The following is a 14,549-nucleotide window of genomic DNA, read 5'->3' as shown; positions in this document are numbered from 1 at the left end:
ATTTGAACACCACCTAGAAGTAATATGCTATATGTTTCTATGAGAAACCGGGTTCTCATTAAGAAAATGAAAGAAAACAAAAGAAAGGAACATGGGAATACAAAAAAAGAAAAAGAAAAAACAACCCACGTCCAGGAGACTTTTCAAAAAGGGGCTCCAATCCCTAACAATATGACCTAAGACCTAGGATGGTAATTTAAAAAATCCCTTGAGACTAATGCCCGGATAGAGGTAGTAAATCTTGCTAGCGATCAAACCTCTGCCCAAGCTCTCTGCACATATCAAACACTGTTGTTTCTATAAGTCAAATAGCCCAAAGGATGGCGAACCCAACTTGCCACAAAATTGGACCCTTAGGCGAAAGTGGGGGAACAAGAAGACCTCCTGTAACAAATAACTGCACTCTCGAATGAAACCAAACAATTGAAAAAGGCTATCCTAAATGGAAGGAGCAAGGCGACAATCCCAAAGGATATGATTTAGGTTTTTGGCAGCACTCTTACAAAGGATACACCAGTGAGAGTCCATCACCATAGAAGAAAGCCTTAAAACTTGATCCATAGTGTACACCTTGAATAATAAACTCAATTTTGAATGCAAACGGATCTTTATTAGACAATTGGTAAAAACAGTTGCAATTTAATTGAATGATGAATGATGACTCTCATCATAGAAAAATAGAGAACAAACTAAATTTTGGGGGGATTATTAGTGGGAGATAAAGCCTCATTGCACCATGTTCTTACATCTGTACTGTTTTTCGCCATGAGATTGCATTTCAGTTTTTCATTTTTGCTCTTAAGAGATTCTTGTGTTCTGCCTCGATTAGAGGGATATTAGTATTTTTTGGGGGGCTTCTCTTGTAACTTGCTCTTTCATCTCTTAAGGGATTCCTGTGTTTGCCTTGATAGGAGGTATGTTTGTCTTTTTCTGGGGGTTTCTCTTTTGACTTGCTCTTTCATCTCTTACGCAACCCTTCACCCTCCCCTGGGGACTCTTTGTTCTCCTCTGGTTGGAAGGTTGAGATCCTAAAATGTTCAAATTTGTTGTTTGATGAGTCTTGCATGGAAAAGTTAATACTTTGGACTGCATCAAAAGACATTTTTCCCCTTTGGGTATTTTGTAAGGAGCATTTGTGGGTCTTGATCATATTCCTTGGGGTTTCTAGCTTGCTTAGTCTATTTGGATTCTCAGTCTTTTTTTGGATAAGGGGAGAGTCATTGGCAGTCAACCTTTTTGCTATTTCGTGGGGTATTTGGCTGAAGAGAAACATTAGAATTTTCAAAGGAGTTAATAATTAGTTTCATTATTTCATCGAAAAGTGTTGGGAAGAGGTTTAAAATGTTGCTAGATGCTAAGGTTTAATGTTCTTTGCGGGGTTATGTTACTAGGGCTTTCTGTATTTCTTTATATGTTGAACTGGAGTCCTTAACTGTAGCTTCTACTGGGCCTCTTTTTGTTAGATTTTAATGACCTATTACATGCTTCAGTTTTCTCAACTAAAGTTTGGTTTCTCATTGAAAAATGAAAAAAAGAAAAAGAAAAAGAAAAAGAGTGGAGAATAAACACTAATATTACACTACAATCTGTAGTACAAAGTTGATGCCCCATTCGAATGAGGAAGGAACACAACCCTTATTAGAGGATGAAGCCTTGAATCATTCTTTATATTATTGAAGTTAATTGTAACCAACCTTCCAAGGATATCACTTTGTGCATGCTCAGGTGTGTGCCATTTTGTGGGGTCTTTGGAGTGAGAGAAACAAATGAAAATTCTAAGGGCTCGAGAGATCTCTTAGTGAGGTTTGACCCTTTGTCAGATTCTATGTGTCTTTATAGGTTTCTGTCATAGGTCTTTTTTTTTGTAATTATCTGCTAGGTGTTATTTCTCTTGATTGGAGGCCCATTTTGTCGTTTACCTCCCTTTTTTGTGGGTTGTTTTTGTCTTGTATGCCCTTGTATTCTTTCATATATTCTCGCGAGAGCTTGATTATTCATAGAAAAATCATATGTCTTGGTTTTTAACAAGAATGACTCATTATTCATCATGAAAACCTTTGAAAATTTTCCCTATGTTGTTACCACTGGATTTATTTGTTTGATTTGTATGTTTTAACTGGGGCTTTTACCATCTCAAATAAAGTGGAAATCTAGTTTTAAAAAACTTTATTTTTTTTAATCATATGGCAAGCCATTCTTGATGAATGCAAAAATACAGAGTAAAAAAGAAGGTGATCTAAACTCCTAATCTTGGAATGTTAGGTGTGTACGCGTCATACACTCCATCAATTTAGTTAAAAACATGGTGTGTGAGGTGTGACACATAGATTGTTGGGTTGTGTGCATCTCATGTTCTCCAATAGTTGGGATTCTCCTAGTATGGGCGGTAATGACTGATTGTTATTCTAAAAAGGTGACCCAAACTCCAATTCTTAGTTCTTATTTGAAAGAAAATACTAATGGTTGTAGGTTTTAATCTTGGTGCCCTGATTCCATCTAGTCAGTTGAGGTTCAGGAGTAAAACACCTTACCAACCCCCATTTACTAGTCCCCTAAAACCAAAAATGTAAATAAAAAACAATATAACCAAAGGACTTATTACTAAGTTATTTACAATACAACATCATATACTAATTAATATGCTATAGCAGGTATCAATATTGGGCATCGATTCTATTCAAGGGCTGAAATGGTAGCTGTTGGGTTTCACAGCCACTGGCTGAATGGAATTGATTATATGGGGTTGTCGTACAGCAAAATGGTAACAGGAATCTCCCATTTGCTTCATTTGATAATTTATTTTCACTATTAATATCATTCAGTCTTGTTATCATCATTGTCATCACATCATACTTAAGAGCTGTATTTTTTACAAAATTTAATTTGGACCAGAATCCTTAAAGAGAGTTGTTATCATTTTTTCTTTGGGATAAACATACATGAAGAAACACTAGATTTATCCAGAGTTTGCTTAGACTCATTTAAGGGATGTTTGTTATACGGGTTGAGCTGTCAAAATATGAAAGAAACTAAATCCAAAACATAAATTTTCTTCAATTTCTTCCCAACCAAACTTATAATACTTCTAACTTTCTCCTTAAAAAAATGATCACAAAAGAGATGTAAGATGACGTATGTTTATGTGAAAAGGAGCCTCACGCACCGGCAGGTCTAAAATGATTTAGAATTTTCATTTACATGTGAGAAGAAAAGCCAATCATTTAATGTTTTGTTATTGTCTACTTTATATGTTCTAAATATCTAACATAGTAAGTGACTGACTCCAGAGTAGTACGATCAAGATATCCATTAGGATTAGGTTCTTTTCATTTGGATGATTATCCATGACAATTTTTTAGTTTTTTTTTAAAAGTATTTTAAATAATTGCAGTATAGTAATTACTCCTTCCCACTTGCTGTGGCCATTGTTTTATCTGGGATGTATGAGGATGATTTGGATAATGCTGAGGATGTCATATACACCGGCCAAGGTGGGCAAAATTTAACGGGCAACAAACGTCAGATACGGGATCAAGTAATGGAACGTGGTAATTTGGCTCTCAAGGTATGCACTACATGTTTTCTACGAAGCAGAACTTTCTTATATCCTTTGATCTTATGTAACCTGATTAGGTCCTGGTAGTTAATGAAATCCAAGGAATGTGTATAGCTTTTTTATGATAACAGAAGGTTAGAAGTGTTGGAATTTCTACTATATGTAAATATTAATTGTCAACGTTTGTCTTTATTGTCTTTATTCTTTTTTCTATGTTTGTAATAGTTTTTTTTTATAAGACCTAGCTTGCTCTTAGTAATATATCCATGTGTGTTTGGTCTATCAAAATTAGGAAGTATATTTGATTAAACAGTAAATTTTTACAAGTTAGAAAATGAAAACTTGCAGAACTAGGGATTGGTTTGCTCGGAAGGATACTGAAAGGCAATTGCTATTAGAGTTATTTTCTTGTTTAAAAAAAGTTTAGTCCTTCCAGGCAATTGCTATTAGAGTTATTTTTCTTGTTTAAAGAAAGTTTAGACTTCAAAATAATACGCTGAATTGAAAGATCATTAAAATGATTGGATACACATTTTGGGAATGCATGCATGTATACCTCAAGGCGTCAAGTCTGTGCGTGAATATGATTTTGGTAGGGGGATGAAAATTTTTAATTTTGAAAATATTTTGGCTAAAACTTCTCTCATTTTTTTTCCTTTAGCTTCTCTTTTGAGTTGAAAAATTTCCGGTGCAATTGTTATTTCTTGGGAAGAAAACCATTAAGCTTACTTCTTGGATATTCTAAAAGATCAACGCACTTTTATTCTGTAAAGATATGAGCACCCTGACATTTTGTTTCTGGTGGATTGTTTACTTTTCGCACTTGTTTTTCATAATTATAGTCTTTTTATGTCCTCTTCCTCTGATCCTTTCATCTTCATAAATTTTTATTGTGTAATTCAATCCTCTGGATGTTTTGGTGTCCTCTCTGCTGTTTAATGTAGTCTCGAGTGTAGAAGTAGGAACCTTCAGATCTTTTGTTTATTTATTATTTTTTTTCGTTTTCAATGTCCTCCATGAAGACTATTTTTCTAACATAGTTCCTCAATCTACACATTTGATTGTAACGTGGAATTTTTCTGGTTAGTTGAAAGTTTAGATCTTTGTCTGACCAGTTCTCAACTAAATCCAGAATTGTATTGAGCAAGCTGTTCCAGTTAGAGTGGTCCGGGGGCATGAATGTGCAAGTAGTTACTGTGGGAAACTTTACACGTATGACGGCTTGTATAAGGTAATTTTTTCTATAAGAAATATTCTAGGGTTTTCTTTATTTGTTAGATTCAATAATCCTATGACAAAGAGGTAGTAAGGTTTTGAATTAGACATAAGAAACGAGCTCTTCTGTCCTACTATATAGCATAGTCTAGCAGTTTTGAGTTTCAGTTACATACGCAGTATTTCAATGTCATTGGCTTGTGCTATATTAGCATGTTTTCTTGAATGCTAAAACTTCAGTGTAGTGCAAAACTTATTTAGCATGTTAATATTTACTATCAAGTTCAAAAGTTGTATATTTTAGAACCACCTTCCATTAGATGGTTAAGTATTTTCGTTTGCTGTTATATTAAAGGACATTGAATCTTCTCCCTAGGTTTCGGTTTAAGGTCCTGCATGCCTAGTAGTATTTTAATTTCCACTTTTCAGGTAACGAATTATTCAAGTAGGTCTTATTATCTGATTACTCCTGAAATAGGGTGCTAGAGGATACTCATGGTTTGCTATGCTCGTTAAATCTTCTCAAGAAGTGAGCTTATGTTGTTCAAATAAAATAACTTGAGCGAGTAAAACATATCAAGATATGTTGCATTGTCAGTTAAAAAGCTGCAATTTTATCTTACATTTGGATTGCTGGGGATTATGGAATTTTGTTGGCACTTTTTGCGATTATATGTTAAATATGACATTAAGTATGTTTATTATTCAATTGATTCAGTACTTCTGTATTTCACAGGTTATACAGTATTGGGCAGAAAAAGGTATTTCTGGATTTACGGTGTTTAAATTTCGACTTAGGCGGATTGAAGGACAGTCATTGTTGACTACAAACCAGGTTTATGCTTCTCTGATTTAATAGCTATCTTGTTTTAAAGGCTTTATTACTTAGTCTGTGATAACAACACTATTTTCATATGGCACTCTCTTTATCAAGCTTTTGCAATTAACTTCATGTTTGCTTTATGGCAAATGGAGTTCATTTGTAAACTCCTTTGGATTGGTCCTTGTCTTTGTTTTAGGGTAGTTTGGGTTTTTTCATTTTCCTCTAATGAAAAGTTTCCTCTTTCTATCAAACAAACAAAATTGCCATCCTATTTTACTCGAGAGAATTTTTTAAAACTTCATTACACCTGGCAGTTTTTATTCTTACTAATCATGATGTCTGTCTCCCTCCCGCCATTTCTGCCCATGCTTGTTATGTACATATTCATTTGACTGTTTTCTTTACTCAGCCTATTTATTTCGTTTCCTTTGTTTGATGTCACAGCCTACTTTCCTTTTTCCCCTACTGTTAATTGCCTAGTTTATTACAAGTTTGAGATTTCCTGATGCACTTGATTGAACTCATGTTTAATGAATAGAGGTGAGATATTCTTCATTTGTGCATTGATCTTTATAAACGTTTTCTCTTGTGACAGGTTCAATTTGTTTACGGTCGCGTTCCCAAGTCAGTTGCAGAAATACGTGGGTATGAAATTAAATAATCTGATAAAGATGCAAAAACAATTTACTTCAGGGTTGTTCCAAAATTGATGGATCTTTTTATGTGCACTTTTGTTTAATTTAAATGCTCCAAGGTTGGTGTGCGAGGATATAACTGGGGGCCAGGAGGATATTCCGATTCCAGCTACTAATTTGGTTGATGATCCACCTGTCGCACCCATAGGCAAGTGAAACAACAAAGTTGGTTTGGTCTCATTAATTTGTTTTGATCAATATGTTAGAATTGGTTTGGATATTCTTGTACTAGATTGGTTGTGTGTGTGGTACGTTCGAAGTTGTTTCATTTGCTAGGTCTCTGCCTTGGTTGGAAAGGAGAAGAACATATTGGCTGGGTCCTTTTTCTTTTCACCATCCTTGTTTTGAACATTGCTTTTTTGGTTCACTTTTTGCAGCATTCACTCACAATATACATTTTTACTCAGATACTGTTTTTCCCTTTTGTTTACATACGTAGGCATGCAGATATTTGTTGCTGTACTTTTCAGCCTTTTATGACATGAAATATGATGTCTGAACATAAGTATCTTTTTCACCATTGTATTTTCCGTGTAAATTTTCTTTTTCCTTGCAAGGACTTGTGTTATTCATCAAAAAAACCAAGGATATTTGAAATTGATTTCTACTATCTCTATCTTGAAAATGTGCATTTGAATCTCCCATTAAATTTTCTGCATGCTTCAACTGTAAGGTAATTTCTTTTCTGAATATATGTTCTTGAAATGTTTCAGGTTTCACTTATTGTAAATCTATTAAAGTTGCACATGGCGTGAAACTTCCTTCAAATGCTAATGGATGTGACTGCATAGGATTATGTATAGATTCAAGGACATGTTCATGTGCTAAGCTTAATGGGTTAGACTTTCCATATGTGCATCGTGATGGTGGAAGGTTTGTATTCCATTCAATCTTGATATGATATATCGAAATCTCTTTAGCTTGAATATTTTATCACAATTCTGATTGGGAGAGTTTTTTAATTCTTAGACTTATAGAAGCTAAGGATGTAGTCTACGAATGCGGCCCCAATTGTGGTTGTGGTCCTGGTTGTGTGAATCGTACTTCTCAGAGGGGGATCAAATATCGACTTGAGGTTTGGATGTTGAATCTAGTAAAATTATTCATAATTTTGCTTTCCAATTATGATCAGTGCGTCAGATTTTAAATTAATTAATTCAAATATTGTATCTTTTGTGAGCAGGTTTTTCGAACACCAAAGAAAGGGTGGGCTGTAAGGTCATGGGATTTTATACCTTCTGGTGCACCTGTTTGTGAATACACAGGAATACTTACAAGGACAGAGGATCTTGATCATGTATCTGAAAATAATTACATCTTTGAAATTGATTGCTTGCAGACAATCAGTGGCATCGGTGGACGAGAGGTACCATACGAAATTCTTTAGACGAAATGTTCTCTATGAAAATAGAATCTCTTACAATGCATATATTTTTTCTTCAAATTTTAATTAGAGCATCAGAAGTGGGAAGGGATGAGAATGAATTACCCATCTGCATTAAAACATTCTACTTTGTTGCCGAATTCTCTATTAAAAAATGTGATTCTCTATTAAAAAAATGTGAAGGTGGAACTGGGGCTCTGTACATGGAATTTGCATGGATTTTCTCGTCATCTAAGTTGTTAGAAAAAATCCTTTCCCTTGTTATCCGGAGTACACTTGTAATTGATCTTCGGCCAAATTCGATATTCCCACCAATGTGATCCCTATTACCGATGGACAAATCTAATGGATTCTACATCTTGGAACCATGGAACCAAGCCAATTTTGGAGCAGAAAGACAGGACGGGCATGGATTCAGACCAAACTCTTCTTTGAATGACATGATTAACAATTAAAAGTCTGCTAGTATTCTCGTTTTTCGTCCACCATGGCCAGAAAACATGAAAGTAACTTCACATGGGATTGAGGTGCTTTTGGTTGATCCTAGTGCACTGTGTCACCATTGCACTCATGTGGCAACGGGACAACAATTGTGCGACACTTGTTCTAACCCAACAAACAAGTCACCTGTGAAAAATTTGGATTTTGTGGACGTCGGTGTATGCTCGAGCCTCAAGTTACGTTTGAGAGAAATGTTTTAGAAAATGTAAGCGAGGAAATGCATTGAAAACAATTTAAAAGAAAGTATTGTTATAAGGTAAAAGTGAGTAGGCAACAATAACGACTTTGATAACATATAACCCAGATAGGAAGGAGTGACAACTAGTCATATCCCCTATAAAACATTTTAAGGCATTTCATCTCTTGCGGGCATAGACATGATTTTGATGAATGGCCATGCCACCCCCGTATTGACCCAACATAAAATAGTAAAGACCTATCTAAGTTGAAAGCATGTAAAAGGGGTTTGGAATGGGTATGTGGCCATGGACAAGACGTCCTAGACAAGCATGATCGAGACATCCGACATGCGGCCATAAACAACACGCCTTGAACAAGCTACATTTGGAAGGCAGTAAGGTCTAGTAATTTGGGGGTGAGGAATGGGAAGTTGAGAGGTAAGTCTGAGAGGAAAGAGATTGACATTGAGATGATGTATGAGATGACATCGTGAGAACATAGATCTTGCCATTGAGGTTCTGGGATGAGACTGAGTAGAGATGTCCACGGGGCAGAGTGGGGACGAGGAAGCCTTCCCTATCCCCATCCCCGTAAAATTTTCCATTTAGTTTTGTGAGGATTCCCTGCGGGGAATTTGTGGGGATTGGGTTCCTCGTGCGATAATTTTTCCCATTTATTATTCTTAAAAAAAAATAGTTATTTTCAAGCTTTTATTTTTCAATATAATTTTTCTTAAAAATTGCTTTTGTAATTATGGTTTAAACACTGTTGTAGCCATTAGAAAAGTTTCTTGTGATCCTTTAAATAGGTCTCTCTTTTGTAATTTCACTTTATAAATGAAATCATTTGTTTCCTATTAAACAAAATCAAACTGTATTATACAAGCCTCTAATTTCTCTTTTTAGCCTGTCTCTCTTTCTATTATCACTGTAATCAAACATATCTTGATTTTCCTGTCCTTGTAGAGGCGCTCAAGAGATGCATCTTTGCCAGCAAACAATTCTTCGGATGGAATAGATGATCAAAGATCTGAGAGTGTGCCAGAGTTCTGCATCGATGCTTGTTCCACTGGAAATATTGCAAGGTTTATCAATCATAGTTGTGAACCTAATCTTTTTGTCCAGTGTGTATTGAGCTCACATCATGACATCAAACTTGCTCGAGTGGTACTATTTGCTGCAGAAAACATACCACCCCTCCAGGTTTCAACTTATCTTTTTTTTGGCTCTTGCTTCCAAATGTTAGTTCAAGTTAGTTTCTGCAACAAATTTTCATCTGTTTGGGAAAAGATGATATTTTTTTTAAAAAAACTATTCTTTTTGGTACTCACTATTGAAGTTTCTGAGACCACTTTTAGGCTTAAGAAGTTTGGTGGCCAATATTAATTTCAAGTGCTAGTGGAGGGGCATCTTTAGACTTTAGCAAGGCGTGAAGTTGTTTCCCTCCCCACTGCCTATTTTGGTCTTCTACGTCACGATCTCAAATATGTTGTTTCCAGTTGTGTAAAAGGTCCTGGGATGTTGTTACGTTAGCCAAGGGTGGTAGGTCTTATCTAGTTCCTTTTTAAGAGAGATTCAAACCTACCTTCTTTCTTTCATTGTATAAGATCTCTTTTTTTGAGTTTAAGGGCGGACTTATGTTAGGACCCAGAAGAGGTTAGGGCTCTCATTTGGTTAGAGATTCTCTTGCAATCGTGTAAAAAAGTTAGATTGGATATAAAAGAATATAAGACTTTGTAATTTAGGGTTCAGGACTAAATGACTTAAGTTGTTAACTCTTGAATCTAATGGTTTGTGGCATGAGGTTATAGCAAGCAAATTCAGACACTACCCACCTAGTTATGAAAATTTCCGGATGGATTCCAAACGGCATGGCCAAAGGTCTTGTAAAGTTTCCTATGATTCTCCATTTAGATTGTATTGAGGTTATTGTTATTTTGGTTCAGTCTTGATGTGAGATCTCACATCGGTTGGGGAGGAGAACGAAACTCCCAAGGGTGTGGAAACTTCTCCCTAGCAGACGCGTTTTAAAAACTTTGAGGGAAAGTCCAAAGTAGACAATATCGGCTAGTGGTGGGCTTGAGCTGTTACAAATGGTATCAGAGCCAGACACTAGGCGATGTCCCAGCAAGGAGGATGAGCCTCGAAGGGGGGTGGACATGAGACGATGTGCCAGCAAAGACGTTGGTCCTGAAGGGGGGTAGAATTGGTGGGACTCCCACATTGATTGGAGAAAACGCTGGGCCTTGAAGGGGGGTGGATTATGAGATCCCACATCGGTTGGGGAGGAGAACGAAACACTCTTTATAAGAGTGTGGAAACCTCTCTCTAACAGACGTGTTTTAAAAACCTCGAGGGGAAGCCCGGAAGGGAAAGTCCAAAGAGAACAATATCTGCTAACGGTGGGTTTGGGTTGTTACACTTGAAGAAACACTTGAAGAAGTCCATTACTTTTTCTTGCTATTTTCCTGCTGATGCAGATTTTAGAACATCAAATATTTGTTACTTAATTGCAGGAACTGACATACGACTATGGCTATGCACTTGATAGCGTGTATGGTCCAGATGGGAAGATAATACAGATGCCCTGCTTCTGTGGTGCAACTGAGTGTAGGAAACGCTTGTTTTAGTCAAGGGAAGCCTTTCAGATGCTGGTACATCATGATTACGGTAGCCTCCCTTTCTTCTGTCTTTATTTCTCGCCTTGAAAATCAGTCTTTTCAGTTTCTTTCATCCCTAATTCCATCATCAAACTTACTTTGTTCGCATTTACTCTCCCATTTCTAGGTACATACGTCCACACAGATCCGCCCCTCAAAACTGCATTTTGATATCACTCATTGGGGAATTTATACATTCATTTTTTGGGGAGAAGCTATTGAAAGTTGTAATGTTTGATGGGATTGTTCATACCTCATTTTGCTTTGATGTGATAATCTGTCTTGGACGTTTATTAATACAACATTTATGAAACTTTACGGCTATCCTTTATCATTTTGGCTGAATTATTAAGAGGTATAATTTAAGTTTTTAGATGGAGTTCGTCACTTTTAAATGGTAACCTAAGAAACCATCGACTGCATTTGGTAGGACGACAGTATTTTCTGCATAACCTTTCAAGTTTTTGTTATTGATTTTAGTCATTGTTATCCTCATATATTCAAGATCTTATTCTATATTTGTTTGAATTCCAATTACCATTTCATTTTCCTCTGTTTTTTTTTTACACGTAGGTGGACAGAAATATTACGGGTATGGAATTGCCACCCTTTGAATGGACAATGGGAAGATGGCGTGAAAGTGGAAGATCATAGAGAAGGAACTGAAATACAAGGAGCCAGTCAAACAAACAAGCTGCCTTGAAAAGGTATGTGTTGAAATATGTCATCACATTTTGAAGTTAATGATGAAATGTCATTTTGGTAAAACTGTGAACAGTCGAAACTTGCAGCTTTATGCTCATGTATCATGAATTGACATAGTAGTCCATAGGATTTAATTCATGATAATCGCTTAGGATTTAATATCCTTCTAACTTTTTTAACACCCAAATGTCGAGATTAGATAAGATTGGGCGGTAGCTTGTCTCGTGCCCAATTCCACATAGACTGCCCATAATTGTTGCACTGTACCGAAAACATGTTGCCTTACAAGATAAGTTCAATATAAATAAGACCATGGAAGAAGAGAAGTGATATAAGAGCAGTGTCTTGTTATATCAAAATCAGCCATCAGGCCTCCTCCTCCGACTCCAAAGCTCTCATTCTATACTGGCGGCCTGACTTCTGTAAGCTGTTTTTTCTAATTTCTAGTCTATCAGGTTCATCTTCCTCCATTGAACAAACATCATCATTCTGAGTGTTCACAGCTGCAATGCCTATGGGCATGCCTTTCTGGTGCACGAGCTCCTTGCCAACTCCATTTTGATGATGGCTTTGCTCCTCTAGGGTAGAACTTTCAAGCATTATTGTATCACCTGCTTTCTTTTTTGGGATGAAAGTGATGGACTTTGGAGGACCAGTTGAATCCTGATGCGACTCCATTGTCTTTGACCTTCTCACCATCTGAAGGAAATCCATATAGGCTTTCTTGTTGGACTCTTCATCCACCTCATTGGATGAGTCAAAAGTATAGTGCGTGTATCTAGATGGATTCCGTAAGTAGTCTGGAACTTGAGTGGCCTGAGATGGGAAGTTTGCTTCATTGCCAACCTCTGCAACTCCAGGCAAAGAGTTCGCTTCCATAGTGAAATCTTTAAATCCTTGAGATTCTTGAGAAACTTTACATTCCGGGTCAAATCGGACACGCTTGTGTGATTTTGCATCTAGATAATTATCTTTCCTCTTCAGAATAGATTTTGGGTTCTGAGAAGTATTGCATTCAGAATCAGCTATGGCTACTGTACTGTTCTCAGAGACGTGCAAAGAGTCGATCGTTTTAGAAGCTTCTGCATCTTCCTTGAGCCTAACTTTTGCAGCTAAGTGATTCGCGCGTGGATCTCTGGTGAAATCTCGTACCGAAGTAGGAAGCTCGGTACACGAACCTATTTCAATACCACAGTCAGTTACGTCTTTCATATACAACCGATCTCCACCTTTCTCCTTGCCAACAGCAACTTTATCATACTCATCTTCCTCTTCCTGCATCAATTCATTCAGTCACACATCAATACATTATCCATTTCAGGAGCCAAGCTACTAATCAAATTGAGTACAGAGACAAAGACAACCTAAATGATACCCATATTCCACAATACACCAGAAAAATGCAGTATAATCATTGTGTTTTAACCTGCCGTACATAACAAAAAAAGTAGGAAACGCAACAGCCTAAGAGCCTGGGGAAGAGAACTCCCTCTTCATCTATTGCTACTTACAAATAGCCTTCCATTCGAGAAGGAATTTAGCTGTACGGAATCCCAAAAAGTAGAGAAAACAGTAGCGTTGCCTTAACTTCCATGAAATGCTACCCTTACAACTAATCGAACTCTCATTTCGGCACTTAAAGCTGCCCTACCAACTCATTCCCCGACAGCTAAACCATTCCTACTCATTAAGCAGCAAAAACTATGCTAAGATGAATCTGATCAGAACAGTTCTTAATGAAAGTCGACAAATAACCAGAAAGTGCTAGAGACGTACCTCATAATCAAGCGTGCAGTCCCGGCCAATTGAGGACTTGATTTCCCATTCTTCATCTCCATAATCGTCAGGTTTAGGAAACTTACTAGACGAACCATTCGACTCTGGATTTTCGTCCAAATCATCGAGTTCATCATCCTCGAAATCGTCTTGGAATCCAAATGAACTCCTCCCGCTCACCTTCCTTCCGCCGTCGCAGAGCGAGGTCGGCTCGAGCTCCGGTTCGAGTTGTTCCTCCTTCTCCTTGATCCACTCTCTCCTCTCGATTTCGTCGTCGGTAAGGCACCAGAGAGATCTCGCAGTTGAACTGAAAGCTGCCGGTGAGGTAGTAGATGCGGAAGAGAGAGAACCAAAGATTCTGTCCACACGAACTTTAAAACTGTCGTCCATGCTCGGCGATGGCGATCAATAGTGAATTTAGGGCTGTTTCGATTTTGAAGAAATGGATATGGAGAGGGAAATGGATGATTTGATTTTCCACCTCTAGTCGGATCTTTATTGGACGGGTCAAGTTGGATAATGGGCCTACGTTGGTGTTGGGCTTGGGCTTGGGCCTGGGCGGGTCATGTTCATTTGTACTTTTCTTTAATCCAACTAAGTTCAACCCATTATAAATTTAGATATTATCTTTAAGTTTTACATAAATTTAGATTTTATCATCATTTTAAGATACTGTTGAGTTATTTTTTTTAAACCCAATTTCGAATTTGTACATTTTTTTTTCAATCCAAAAAAATTTATTAAATAATTAATCTAACCATCAAAAATTTAATAATCATTTATTCAAAATATATATAAAACATTTATCTTAAATGTTAAATTAATGTGCGAAACTCAGTATTATTTATTGAATGAAAAAAATAAAAATAAAAGTGTGCATGTATATAATCGTATAACAGTCAAATTTGGATTGGTTCTAGGAGAACTTATGAATCCTCTTAACCTAAGAATATTTATTTATTTAAATTCAACCCAACCTAAGAAAGCTAATGACGAACTTGTAATACAAAATGCGAAATTTGGGGAATAGTGAGTTTATTGGGTCGTCAGGTCTC

General features: G+C 36.7%; 2 protein-coding genes across 5 annotated transcripts in view; one reads left to right on the top strand and one right to left on the bottom strand.

The window, feature by feature from the left end:
* Positions 1-11,877, top strand: part of LOC111790527 (histone-lysine N-methyltransferase, H3 lysine-9 specific SUVH4) — a 16,438-nt gene extending 4,561 nt beyond the window's left edge. For 3 of the 4 annotated variants that reach the window (XM_023671460.1, XM_023671458.1, XM_023671462.1), the window contains 12 exons: positions 2,652-2,761; positions 3,392-3,565; positions 4,689-4,787; positions 5,508-5,606; positions 6,190-6,239; positions 6,349-6,437; positions 7,003-7,162; positions 7,259-7,364; positions 7,473-7,655; positions 9,320-9,556; positions 10,870-11,023; positions 11,141-11,388. In XM_023671460.1, coding sequence (XP_023527228.1) covers positions 2,652-2,761; positions 3,392-3,565; positions 4,689-4,787; positions 5,508-5,606; positions 6,190-6,239; positions 6,349-6,437; positions 7,003-7,162; positions 7,259-7,364; positions 7,473-7,655; positions 9,320-9,556; positions 10,870-10,983 — 1,421 coding nt within the window. In that variant the 3' untranslated portion in view covers positions 10,984-11,023; positions 11,141-11,388. Of the gene's footprint in view, positions 1-2,651; positions 2,762-3,391; positions 3,566-4,688; positions 4,788-5,507; positions 5,607-6,189; positions 6,240-6,348; positions 6,438-7,002; positions 7,163-7,258; positions 7,365-7,472; positions 7,656-9,319; positions 9,557-10,869; positions 11,024-11,140; positions 11,389-11,586 lie in introns of those variants that run through there. The other variant, XM_023671459.1, reaches the window with a different exon arrangement.
* On the bottom strand, positions 11,848-13,973 carry LOC111790528. Its single transcript, XM_023671463.1, has 2 exons — positions 13,495-13,973; positions 11,848-12,993 (listed from the first exon to the last, which is right to left on the bottom strand). Exons 1-2 carry the CDS (start codon positions 13,882-13,884, stop codon positions 12,085-12,087), a joined length of 1,299 nt encoding a protein of 432 aa, XP_023527231.1. The 5' UTR covers positions 13,885-13,973; the 3' UTR covers positions 11,848-12,084.
* Positions 13,974-14,549: the final 576 nt, after the last annotated feature.

Source organism: Cucurbita pepo, chromosome LG03 (genome assembly GCF_002806865.2).
Source record: "Cucurbita pepo subsp. pepo cultivar mu-cu-16 chromosome LG03, ASM280686v2, whole genome shotgun sequence".
Classification (NCBI taxonomy): Eukaryota; Viridiplantae; Streptophyta; class Magnoliopsida; order Cucurbitales; family Cucurbitaceae; genus Cucurbita; species Cucurbita pepo.
Note: the sequence above shows the minus strand (reverse complement) of the source record. Positions and strands in the feature narration are given on the sequence as shown.

Excerpts from the sequence above, each read along its gene's own strand:
- LOC111790528 (XM_023671463.1), bottom strand. The coding sequence starts at position 13,884 with ATGGACGACAGTTTTAAAGTTCGTGTGGACAGAATCTTTGGTTCTCTC. Across the intron at positions 12,994-13,494 it reads ACTGCACGCTTGATTATGAG|GAAGAGGAAGATGAGTATGA; the intron begins GTACGTCTCTAG and ends GAATTGATGCAG.